The sequence below is a fragment of the Python bivittatus genome, unplaced genomic scaffold, assembly GCF_059951505.1.
Source record: "Python bivittatus isolate LINGU-HERP-01145 unplaced genomic scaffold, Pbiv_v1 ctg000520_np1212, whole genome shotgun sequence".
NCBI classification, from domain to species: domain Eukaryota; kingdom Metazoa; phylum Chordata; class Lepidosauria; order Squamata; family Pythonidae; genus Python; species Python bivittatus.
Genome location: NW_028277080.1, coordinates 627,903 through 641,186, shown reverse-complemented (window position 1 = coordinate 641,186; position 13,284 = coordinate 627,903). Strand labels below are relative to the sequence as shown.

Here is a 13,284-nt window from a genome sequence, read left to right as displayed (position 1 = left end):
ATGGGAGAAGATTCCACAAGGCGGGCGTCACGGCAGAGAACGCCCGCCTCCTGGGACCCACCAAATATAATTCTCTGGCAGATGGGATCCGCAGCATTCCTTCTCTGCCAGACCTGATGGGACGGGCAGGCAAAATCGGGGAGAGGCGGTTCCTCTGGCCATCCCAGCATCCCTATGGTCACATGATCGTGATCTGGGTGCTTGGCAACCCGTTTGCACTTACAACAGGTTGCCAAGTCCCTGCGATCACATGATCGCCATTTGCAACCTTCCCTGCCGGCTTCAATGGGGAAAAGCCAGCAGGGAAGGTTGCAAATCGCTGGAGTAAGGCTCTCCCACCTGCGTGCCTTCCCCCAGCCCCTCTGTGCTTGCGCTGCGCTGGCCACTCGCACACTCTCCCTGACCTGCATGGCACATCTTATGCACCCCTTCACACCCTTGTGCACTCTCCCTGACCCTCCTCAACCCACGCAGCACCTCTTGTGCACCCTTGCGTACCCTCCCCAACCCATGCAGTGCCTCTTATGCACCCCCTTTTACCCTTGTGCATCCTCCCTGACCCATTCCTGCACACCTCCTTGCTTCCTCCTTACCCAACAGCAGCCACTTACCTGCCTGTAAGCCTGGGACTTGCAACTTCCTGCTGGCTTCCCCGCTGACTTTGGTTCTCGGAAGCCAGCAGGAAATTGCCTTGCCTAATGACCGTGGGATTAAGTTAATGATGGCGACTGGGACTGTAGGAATTGCTGGTACTAAGCAATGTGGTTGCGCTTTACAACCGCATCACTTAGTGATGGAAATTCCGGTCCCAATTGCTGTTGTAAGTCGAGATTACCTATATTTGGCTGACTTTGTGTAATATGATAAACTCTAAGTCTAGGTTAACTGGGTTGACAACTTGCTCCATCTAAACAAATAACATACCAAGACAATGATCAGATCCCCACAACAATGGAAACTAGAAACAACCCAACCTCATTTTAGCCTCATTTAACATGTTGTGTGAACCTAATCTATGAATAGTATTATTACAGATTTCAACAATGTTCATTTTTTTTCCTGAGGGCTTACGTCCTCTCTTCATGTATTATATTATCATGTGTCTGCAATACGCTTCTATGATTTTTATAGATCTAACCAGAATGCTGCTGTTCAACAGAAATAGTGATATAAATTGATCATTTGAAAAATTATCTCCTGGAAACCAGTGCAGGAGTACCCTTATCTCCCTTCAAGATAAGGAACTGATTTGGTAATTAAGGTGCTTCAGCCAAAAAAAAAAAAAAAAGTGGAAGTTGCTGGGCTATTGCCAGATTTGCAGTAAAGAAAAAGTTTACATTTTCACTTATGTATATGTGTTTGTAGAATTAAAAGTACAAATAAATATTTCAAATGCTTTTTTGTTTTACTTCTGCTTTGTAATACTTATTGGTACTGTTTCTAACAACTTCAGGCTTATTAGCCATATTGTATCATGGTTCAAATGATTTTGTGATACTTTAAATTTTATTCTGTGAACAGGAACTAAATACTGTAACCACTTTGAGCAACTTCCTGAAGGAAAAATGAGATTTAAATCTAACAACTTAATTTATTAACTGGTTGGTTTATGTGTTATTACTGTAGACATGCACTTTAATATATATGTTTTCTTTTTAAATAGCAATTATAGAAAGTTTCTCATCTGTAGCAGGCCAGTAAAAGAGATTAGATCATCTTCCATATTGCGGTGCTGTTGTTATTTGCTGTGGGAAAGGATTTTGGCAGGAAAGAAAAGGTTAAAAATATTTCTCAATTGGCACTTCTAAGTTTTTGAAAAACCAGCTACTTCTACAGATGTACATATATAATATCTAGCTGGACCTCAGGATACATAATTCAGCAAGATAGAGCTGCACTATTTGCAGTGTATTAGCAGTAGACTAATTATAAATTCAGTAAAATGTATTTTAGAGAGTTATACTCCTGTGTGTCTTATACTATGGTAATATTTGTGCATGCTATTTTGCATTAATCCAACTTGTTTCTCACTAGGTTTTGGAAGAAAGGATGTTGTGGAACACTTGCTACAGACAGGAGCCAATGTCCATGCTCGTGATGATGGTGGATTGATACCTCTTCACAATGCCTGTTCCTTTGGTCATGCTGAGGTAGTTAGCCTCTTGCTGTGTCAAGGAGCAGAACCAAATGCCAGAGACAACTGGAACTATACTCCTCTGCATGAAGCTGCAATTAAAGGCAAGATAGATGTGTGTATTGGTAAGTGTGTCTTTCTTTAAAATGTCTTGGGTGTCTTTTATGTTAAAGAATTACATAAGTATCAAAGTCAAAGCATGTTTAGAAATTCCATTGAGAAGTCTGTACAAGTCTTCTAACTGTATTTTATAAGGTTTTTACTAGGTAATACAAAAAATATAAAGTAAATAGAATCAAACTTAATCAGCCAAAACAATGTTACATTCAAGCATTGCCAAATTCAATTTAAATATAAAATTCTACCGTCTATGGCCTGAAAAATTTTGATATTTGATTCATACAATATTTGGGATTAATTTACAACTTTACTAGATTCAAGATAAGAGATAGCTGTGTATGTATGTAATACATATGTAAAATTTAAGAATTCTTCCCATAATTTTTTCAGCATCAGGTTTTGCAGCTATGACACTGAATTACCATTATCATAAGGCAGAAAATAATGTGCATAGATAATGATATAAGAATATAATTGATTGGATTTTGACCTGTATGCCATTTAGATTTTGATGTTAAACGTATCATTTTAGTCCTTTCCTTATTGATTATTAAATTCTTGACTAGACAGTGTACTTCCAAAGTAACCAGAAGCCTTCTAAAACTAAATTAAGTAATAAGTAAGGTCATAACATATAACATACCATAAAATACAATAAAATAACAGTGGAATAGTAAGATTGTAAAATGAAATAATAAAAAGAATAGTAGACGTAAGAAGGATAAAACAAGATAAACCTAGAGCTATGACTAAGAAGTATTTCTTTCTAAGTTTAAATGACAGCAGAGCAAAAGTAGTAAGCTGGTTGCTAACATTTGGAAACATGACTGCAAGAAGATAGTTCAGTTGTTCAAGCCCTGAGCCCTTGAGTTCACCTACCATCAATAAATTAAGTATAAGATAGAAGAAGATGATATTTCTGCAGGTATAAAGTTTTCTTCCATTAATTATTGGATCCTTCCCTCCCTTCTGTTAAAATCATATCCAGCCTTTCATTCAGGAACTCAGGGTGGCATACGTAACATTTCCTTCTCCCATTTTTTTCCCATAGCAACAACCTTGTGAGGTACCTTAGGTTGGGAGAGAGTTACTAGCCTAAAGTCACATAGTGAGTTTCCACTGAGGAAGGGTTGATGGTCAACTTGACCCAAGTGCCAGTTCAACAGCTTAGCCCCACTGCCTTTCATTTTGTATTTGTTGTATTTTGAACAACGAATGACAAAAGAAAAGGTACAAAATAGAAGTTAGCTAGTCCCATTATTTTTTCATTTTTCAATCAGCTGGATATATCTGATGAGAGAACCTGAATCTGATATTCTCACTTTCTTGATTATAACTTTCAGTCAAAAAAGCAGAAAAGGTCCCAGTACTCCACTGATTGATAAACTTTATGAAGGAAAGTTGTGGGACACAAGAAGCCTGTTGGGCATATGGGCATCCTGAAGTACTATATTGCTGACCTGTCTGTTGAGGAACAACTTTTTGACAAGGTTATCTTTTAGAAAAATGTGTTTTTGTGTGTGTATGTGTGTGAGAAGTTATAAAAGTGGTATCCAGACTCTAGTTTCACTGAATTATACTACATCTTTTATATTATAATACAGGTAGTCCTTGGTTAACAATGGTAATTGGGGACTGGGAACTTCATAGTTAATTGACATGGTTGTAAAGTGACCACGCTGACTTATGACAGCAGTTCCATACTTATGACAGCGGTTGTTAGGCAATTCCCGTGTGGTCATTAGGTATGATGTCATGTGATCACTATTTGCAACCTCCTCCTGGCTTCCCCATTGACTTTGCTCGTCGGAAGCCAGCAGGGAAGGTCACAAATGGTGACCACGGGACACTATGATGTTTGTAATTGTGAGCTGGTTGCCAAGCGCCTGAATCATGATCACATGACTGGGGGGGTGCGATGGCCAGAAATTTGAGGACCGGTCATAAGTGCCACTCATTCAGTGCTGTCGCAACTTTGAACAATTGCTGAATGAGTGGTCGGTAAGTGTGGACTACCTATAGTAAGTCTGACCCTGGTATCTGGTGATACCGTTATCAGTGGACCTCAGAGCCAGGAAAAAACAGAAATGACATCGCACTTTACGACTGCATTGCTAAGTGATGGCAATCCCAGTCCCAATTGCAATTGTAACCCGAGGACTACCTATATAAGGTATTTAGGTTGCTTTCCATCAAAAATTAGTGTCAGCTTCTTCTTTTATTTCAAAGGCCTGTGACAAAATACTTTTATTCTTGGAATTTTTTAAAATTAGATTCATTATTATCCAAATTTACCCATCTCACTCTCAGTCTTATTAGTGGGATATATATTGGATATGCATTTTCTTATCTTAACACGTGGCATTTTTTCAGAAGACAGTTATTTAATAAACCTTATCAGTATAAAATTTATATTGTAACATTAGTTTAGCTGATGCTTTGGAATCTACAATTATATCATATGCTGAATAATATAAAGGTTTTACGTAAGTATTAGCGTCATCTTTGTTATTACATTGAAGAAAATTGGCTTCAGTGCAATTTTTTTACAGTTTACATGTGGTTTACTTGGCTTTCTGTTAAGTGGAACGTAACAGGATTAATGAGTTGAGTAATTAGTAAAGTTGGTGAAAGGTATAAAGTAAGATTATGGCAGCCAGCTCAGGCTGCTGTTATATGAGATATGGGAGGTTATAAAAGTGGAAATAATGAAATATCTAAGCTGTATATGTTCTTAATTAGCATTCCTATAAACAACTATTTGTCCCCAAGTAGGAAAAGATACCCATTCATTAATTCAGAGAATATATTTAATGCATTAGTTATTTTGAATGAGTGCTATCTCACTTGGATTTCTGTCATCTAGAATAAATATTTTGTGTTAGCTAAATTGTTACTTCTACCATGAAGATCAAGAATGGAGAAATAAAGTATGCTTCTCAGTTATCTGTATTATTAAAAGAAAATAGTTTTGGCTTTTTGTTTTTGAAAGTCTGTGAGTGTCTGGTAAAGTAAAATAGGTAGCTGTTTTGTAACTTATTTGCAAAGAACTATTGGCTAATAAGTGAAACTAAGCTACTAAAAATCAGCATTATTAGTGTTTCAACACCAGAGAATACTATTATCTATTACTGCCATATACTGTTTTGCAGTAAAAGATTGCAGTTCCTCAATATTATTTAAGGATAATTGTTGTTAATTTTGTGTTAGCAAAATGACCGATAAGACTGTGTAAGACGACTGTGCTTGATCATGGTATTTGGTATATTTTAGAAGAATCAATGCATTAGAGAGTCCACTTACTCAAAAAACTTTGTAGCAAATTATGTGTGCATATTTTCTAGACAACTGATATGTTCATGGCAAAATACTTTTTGAAGCATGTATACCAAATGTCATTTAAAGGAGATAGAGAACATGCTCTAAAACGTTCTATACATTTCATTATCAATTCTGCATTGTCCATAATCAGTTTAGAGAAAATTTGAAGCCTAGTAGTTGATTTATGGGGCCAATTTGTTATGTGATATGAGGAGGGATGTTCACCTTTGAGGGAGAACCAATCAGTAGTTGAATAGTCTCTTGAACGAAAGCAGCTTTCTGGATTGTGATCTTTGTTGAAAAAATTGGCAGCATGATTAGTGTATGCGTTTACTGGCAGTTGCATTTATTCTATATGCCAAATATTTGAGAATTATTCTTATTTCTTTATTCAGTACTGTTGCAACACGGAGCTGATCCAAATATTCGGAACACAGATGGAAAATCAGCTTTGGATCTTGCAGATCCTTCTGCAAAAGCTGTACTTACTGGTGAGTATATATGATTGTAAAGACACGTGTAATTAGCCTCCTAAAGTTCTATCTGGGTTTTCTGTGTGTTGATTTAGTGCTGTTAAGGGTTCAAAATCTACATTGCTTACTGTGCTTACTTTCAGGCAGATGATAGCACTTGCAATTTGTAATTGAATTATTTTGGTTAAAGAGTACATATCTGTAAGTGCTCTTGTGAATTAACTGAAGAGTCTAAGATGGAAATGGAACAGTGGTTAATGCTAAACATCATCCTTAATTTGCCTTTCTCATCTGCCTTCTAATTCAAAAAAGTACAGTTGGGAGAAGCACTACAGTATATCTTTCTCCTCTTTTATATCTATTATAATCAGAAAGAAGGATATCTGAAATTTTGAAAGCACAAGTAAGAATAATAGGAACATAAATTTGGAAGACACCTTGGGGGTCTTCTAGTCCAACCCCCTGCCCAAGGCAGGAGTCCTCATACTATCTCGGACAAATGGTTGTCCAATTGTTTCTTAAAAACCTACAGCGATGGAGCACCCACAACTCCAGGAGGCAAGCTGTTCCACTGCTTAATAATTCTCACTCAGGAAATTCCTCTTATTTCCAGGTTGGATCTCCCTCTGACAAGCTTCTACCCATTGCTTCTTGTCCTACCCTCAGGTGCTAGGAGAATAAATTGACACCCTCTTCCCTGTGGCAGCCCTTTAAATATTGGAAGACTGCTATCATGTCTCCCCTCAGTCTTCTCTTGGTTAAGCTAAACAGACCTAGTTCCTTTAACCATTCTTCATAGGATTTAGCCTCCAGACCCTTTATCAACTCTGTTGCTCTTCTCTATACTCTTTCTAGGGCCTCAGCATCTTTTTTGTATTGTGGTGACCAGAAATGGATGCAGTATTCTAAATGTGGCCTCACCAGTGTAGTGTAGAGCGGGTACTATCACTTCCCTTGATCATGATACTATCCCTCTGTTGATCCAGCCCAGGACTGTGTTGGCTTTTTTGGCAGCTGCAACACCTTGCTGACTCATACTTAAGTGGTGGTCCACCAGGACATCTAGATCCCTCTCATAGGCACTACTGTTGAGCCATCCTGCACCTATGCATCTGGTTTTTCCTGCTTAAGTGCAGGACCTTACTTTTCTCTCCGCTGAACTGCATCTTGTTGGAAAGGGCCCAATGCTTAAGTTTGTCAAGATCCTTCTGAATCTTACATCTATCTTCCAAAGTGTTAGCAATTCCCCCCAGCTTTGTGTCATCTGTGAATTTGGTGAGTGCCCCTTCAATCCCCTCATCTGGGTCATTTATGAAGATGTTGAAGAGCACTGTGCCCAAGACAGAACCTTGAGGTACCCCACTGCATACTTCTCTCCACATAGATGTAGTTCCTTTAATGACTACACGCTGAATGTAGTTAGTCAGCCAACTGGAATTCCATCTGGTAATGGTACTGTCTATCCCACATTGTTCTATCTTGCCAAGAAGTAGGCTGTGGTCTACTTTATCAAATGCCTCACTAAAATCTAAATATACTATATCCACAGCATTTCCTTGGTCCACTAATTTAGTTACTTTATCAAAGAAGGTAATCAGATTTGTTTGGCATGACCTGTCCTTAACAAACCCTTTTATCTGCATGCAGAATGGATTTTCAGGCTTTTTCACATTGGAATATGGGCCTGGAATCTACAACTATGTTGCCTTCTGAATCTTAAATAAACTTTTTCTCATCAGAATTGGAGAAGTTAGCAAATGCCCAGAGAATATAAAAGAAATGTTTAATAATGAATAATTTTGGAAGACAAAATCACTCATTTCCTTCAGGAATTGTAACATGAGCTGGGCAAGACTTGAGGTGACTGAGACCTTGCCTTGTGAGTTTTCTTAGAGTTTTTTCTTGTGAGTTTTTCTTAGAGTTCTTAGAGTTTTAACCCACTTGTAGTCAGGATCCCTGCTCTTCCTGATTTGTGAAAGTTGCCAGGGAAGTGACTGGGGTCTGGGTCAGGGTGTTGATAAATGCATCCCTGGGTGAGGGGGTACTGCCAGCTGCCTTGAAAAAAACATGCCCCCTCCTCAAGAAGCCATTGCTTGATACCATAAATTTTGGATAACTATCAGCAAGTTTCCACCCTTCTCTTCCTTGGAAAAGTTGTTGAGAAGTTAGGAAGGATATAAGTGCAGAGAGAGCCCTGGAGCAAACTGATTATCTGGACATATTTCAGTCAGATTTTAGATCCAGGAATTGTACAGAAATGACATTAATTGCACTTATGGATACCCTCTAGTGTGAGTACAACCCTCCTGGTGTTGCATGATCTCTTAGTGGCTTTCCATACTATTATTATATCCTTCTGGACTGCCTCCAATGGTTGGGAGTGGGAGGCAATGTGTTGCAGTAGTTCTCCTTAAAGTGATGGTTCCAATCAATGACTATAAGAAGGGAGAGATCCATTTCATGACTCCTTAGTTGTGAGGTACCACAGTGCTCAATGGTCCCCCCTTTCTTACTCAGTATCTGCATGAAGCCCTGGGTGAGACCATCTTTCAACACAGGTTCAGGTGTCATCAGTATGCTGATGATACTTAACTTTACATCTTGACTCTTGGCCAAGCAGGTGATACCACTGAAGTGTTGTACTGGTATCTGGTGCTATTAGGGTATGAATAGGGAGAAACAGGGTTAGGCTTGGATTTAGAAGCTATCCAATTCCAGAGAAATATCAGTTTTAGTACTGGATGGGATCACACTCTCCCTCATGGAACTGGCTTGTAACTTCTGGACTTTTAGCTCCTGCTGGTTGAGCAGGTGACAGTTATGTCCAGGAAAGCTTTGTACAGCTACATCTGTTGCAACTCCACTGGTTGGCTCTATTCATAGTCATGCCTCAGTTACTGCTTCACTGGACTATTGCAGTGTACTCTACATAGGGCTGCCTTGTAGAGTAATGAGAAGCTGTAGCTCTATAATATAGTGCCTTCAGGGTTTCCAGAGGAAGAAATGGCAGACTGAAGACGGCTCTGCAAAAAGTGGAGCCAACAACCATGGCAAAGAATGAAGCCAGTGAGCAGGCCAGGTCTTCAGAACCTCTCCAGACAAGGAGAGGACGGGAGATCACCCACATGTGCTCTGAACAGTTGCTCCTTGTGAGAAGACTGCAAGACAGCAGTCCTTGGTGGGTTTTCAGCACTGGGAAATGATGGGAATAGCCATCTTGCTTGCAACCATAATTGGCTTCTTTTAAAGGACACTATGTTCGCAAACTTCCTTTTCTAATCACGTTAGGGAATTGCTTGTTTACTTTTAAGCTATTAGAGACCTTTGGATTGACAAGTCTGAAAAAGCCGGGTGAGTTTGCCTTCAGTCCTTAATGAAAGAAAAATTTAATCATAAGCTTAAGAATTTTAAAAATTTGAAATAAACAGCAAAAAACTAAATGAGACTTTGATCCTAGAAAGTTATAAATTGATTAATTTTAAGTAATTTTAAAAATTGGACACCAGAGGGAACTGAAGATTTTAGTTAAAGGAGAAAAATACACAAGCCTGATTGACAGCTATTAACTGGGACTTATAAAATGATGCAAAACATAACATTGAAAATACTGAAGGACACTTTTGAAAAATGGAATCAGAAGTTATTATCAACAGTGTCAATAGCGATATTGGCTTCTATGAATAGACTGTGTCCAAAAGATGTTATGGTAGATATGGGAGATGAGGAACAAGCTTTATTTGACAAGACAGAGATGGCATCGAAAGTGGATCTACAAATGACAGGCTACAAGAATGACATGGAAAAGAATATCAGAAAGAAAGGTACAAAAGAAACCAGCTGATGTTTCAAAAATCAAAAGGAAAATACAAATAATAAACCAAGAGAGTGACCTGGATACTTTTTTTATAATGGATTTACAAAACAGGCTTGTTAAAACTTTGAAAAATCTTGTGGGAAGGGACAAAGAAGAAATGAAAAGAAATGAAATTCTACACCATTATTTGAATGGACTAAAGATTAAGACTGTTAGAAGTAAAAGGAAGGAATATAAAATTGGCTTATTTGATAAAGGTTAAAATAAGATATGTTGTTATTTCTGGTAAACCTTAATGGATTTTCTGCTGACACCAAGACTGAAAAGATTATGCTTTATGGATTTGTCTATAGATAAGAGATGGGATATGGGATGAAGAGTTCATTGCTTGTAAACTAAGGGGGTAAAGAGTTACTAATTATTTAGTTGTGATTAAGGTTGGGAATCACTTCTTTATACATTTCTTTAACTTTTCTTTCTTTTTTTTCTTTCTATTTTCTACTTTTTTCCTTTGCATCTTTCACTCTTTTTATTCTTCTTTCTTTTAATTTGTATTGGATTTTACTATTGTAATTAAAATCCTTAATAGAATTATATAAAAAAATACAGTGCCTTCAGTAGTTAAAGGCACTTTCACAATTTGTTCATAGAACACCACAACTTTGAGAGCTACACTGGTTGTCAGTTGGCTTCTGAGTGCCATTCAAGGTGCTAGTTAACACCTTTAAAACTCTTCATGGTTCAGGATTTGGATTTTCACAATACTGCTGTCCACCCAATATGATCTGGTATGGTAGGGTTGCTCACCATGTTAATCCCTTTGCTCATGGACTGCGCCTTTACTCATGGACTGCCATTTTCAGGGATCACGAAGACAAGCCTTCTCAATTGCCGCCCCTTTCTATGCCAGCCCTTTGATGTAGACCAGATTAGGAAACCAAAGTTATGAATGCTAATACTACTTTTATTATAGGGTTACAGTAACAGAATCTTGTAAGTTTAATGTGCCTGCCCCCTCTTTGCCTTTATTTTTAAGAAAACTAGGGAGAGTCAAGTCTGAAACATTTTCTCAAATTACATTTCTGCTTTGGTCTTACATTTCTTTAATCTGATTGTTGTCTTGGTTGCAACTCTTCCTCCTGTTCCTCAAGGTTGTTTTTACATCCCATTACATCTAGGGAACAACATTCACCTGGATATCTGAATGGCCTGCTCAGCTAAATTGCATTCAATCACCTCTGAACACTTTTTGTGTAACTCTTTGGCCATTGCTTTGAATTTGAAAATAGGAAGTCAAAACATTTTATTAATAAATGCTTATTTTTCTCCCTATAGATTGTCATCTCAAATTAATGGCAATTGGGATTTGTTTGAGGATTACTAAAGTTCCTAAACTCTTTGATTATGGAAGTCAGTATTTATCCCAGACAGGTCCCGGATGATAAATCTCTTTCATTTTAATAATGCAGGCCCTAAATCCAACAGATTGTCCAAAATTAGACCCCACTGCTAGACAAAGGAATTAACAGTAGAGAGGCATGGAGGGTGGTGCAATTAGCCACGAAATTTGATTGATTGATTTGAATTGGAGTGGTTGATGGAGGACAGGGGTGCTAGTACAATGATTATATGATAATATCCTCATTTTTTTTTTACCAGTTTTATTGCTTTTAAGGTAGCTTTTAATCCTGATAGTAATCATTCTCCCTTATTGTGAGTTTAGCTCCCAGTACATTACTATGCAGGTAGGAGCTTAAGTGTGTGGTCAAGGTTACTCTAGCTGAGATTTCCCAATTAAATTAATTAGTGAGCTTGCAAGTGCTACTTCCCTGTTCTTTAGTATGCCATTAACCTCCCAGCTGAAACAGCCCAGTGCAATAAGGAGCTAATTATGCAATAAGGACTAACCTATCCAATTTTGGGTCAGTCTTGAGTATTAGTAAATTATGTGATAGAAACCTTTATGGGAAATTTGCTGATTGGTTCTAGCCAATCATATGGACCTCTCTATGACACCTTCAGTAATTTGAAAGCAGCCTTTGAGTCAATATCTAGAGATAATTTATAGAGAAGGTTGATATATACATCTACAAATTGTTACTAACGCTAAAGCTTCATGAAAATGCAGAAATGCAGATGTACCACTGGTGGTGACCTGGAGAAACAATCTGAAACTCTGCTTCAGACTCTAACGCATGCATTCTTGCCCTTCATTTCTCAGCTGAGGCTTTATGTCTCACATGACTACCGGAAGAGAACTGGAAGAGAATTGGAATGTAGCCTCTAAATCCAGTTCTGTCCTCCTGTCCAGATTGTTTAAGGAGGAAGCTATTCAGAGAGGCTCTTGATAATGTCCTAATTGAAAACATGAAGAAAGCCCTGTCCTTAAGCACCATCACCACCAACAACAAAAGCAAACAAGGATAGCAGAATGCCCAATTACACCTCCCATTCCTTTTCATCTTTATAGTATCCAAACAGATCTGCACAAGAGTCATAGAGCATCTGAGGTGGGAGATAGAAATCCCAAAATAGATTAAACCAGCCCCAAGTCAGGAGGAATCCCTTCTTCCATTCACAAAAGGGGGGGAGGAGTATCAATACAGTGACCGTTTTAGCCTACCTGTATATAGGAAACTAACACAATTTGCTAACATCTAGATTCACAGAAAACATCAAATGCATGGGTCCCAAAGATAGTCTTATACATTTCAAATTCATCAGGCCTCCTTGACATCCCAATCACAAGTTTTACAAGGCGATCAAACAGTAGCTGATCCTGAGACCACAAACTCTATCCAAGATGTACAGGCCATCAAACAGGTCTAATGAGGCCAGAGATTCTCTGCCTTATACTCCATATTCCCAAGAATAGGAACGATGGACTATCTTGGATTGCAAGTAAGTAAATCACCATATCAAATACAGAAACTTAAGAAAGAGCCACTTAAGAAAAAAATCTGTCCTGCCCTTACTGGATTTACTGGAGGCCTGTTTATACTTTTCTATCTACCCATCCCACCTAAGTTCCTTAGGTTTGATGACCAGGGCCCCCACAGTCAATTCTTATCCTCCAGTTTTGCTGTTATCACATCCCAAAGTATTCATGAAAGAACATGGGCTTCAGAGATGAGCATCCTTCAGCTTGTTTGCACCCTATAGTACTGTTCAGGGAGGCCTGATCTCAATGCCAAAAGAGAGGAAGTAAATTATATAGCAGCTGATCTTTTCAGGCTAGCCACCTGGACATCATTATTCTTGCCAGTCTCCCAGACCAAATTATTGTCTGCACAGACTCAGTATCATGGGTGAGATTCTACTTTTGTCCTCTTCAGTGGCTGTTTCTTTGCTTCTAGACCATAAAAACCCAAAGATTCCACAGGCTTCTGGTGATTCCAACAGTGAGGACTAACCTCCTCTCA

General features: G+C 38.3%; 1 protein-coding gene across 2 annotated transcripts in view; it reads left to right on the top strand.

Moving 5' to 3' along the window:
* Positions 1-13,284, top strand: part of TNKS (tankyrase) — a 99,769-nt gene that overhangs the window by 5,735 nt on the left and 80,750 nt on the right. The window contains exons 2-3 of one of the 2 annotated variants that reach the window (XM_007434776.4): positions 2,035-2,259; positions 5,971-6,066. In XM_007434776.4, the coding sequence (XP_007434838.2) occupies positions 2,035-2,259; positions 5,971-6,066 (321 nt within the window). Of the gene's footprint in view, positions 1-2,034; positions 2,260-5,970; positions 6,067-13,284 lie in introns of those variants that run through there. The other variant, XM_088147458.1, reaches the window with a different exon arrangement.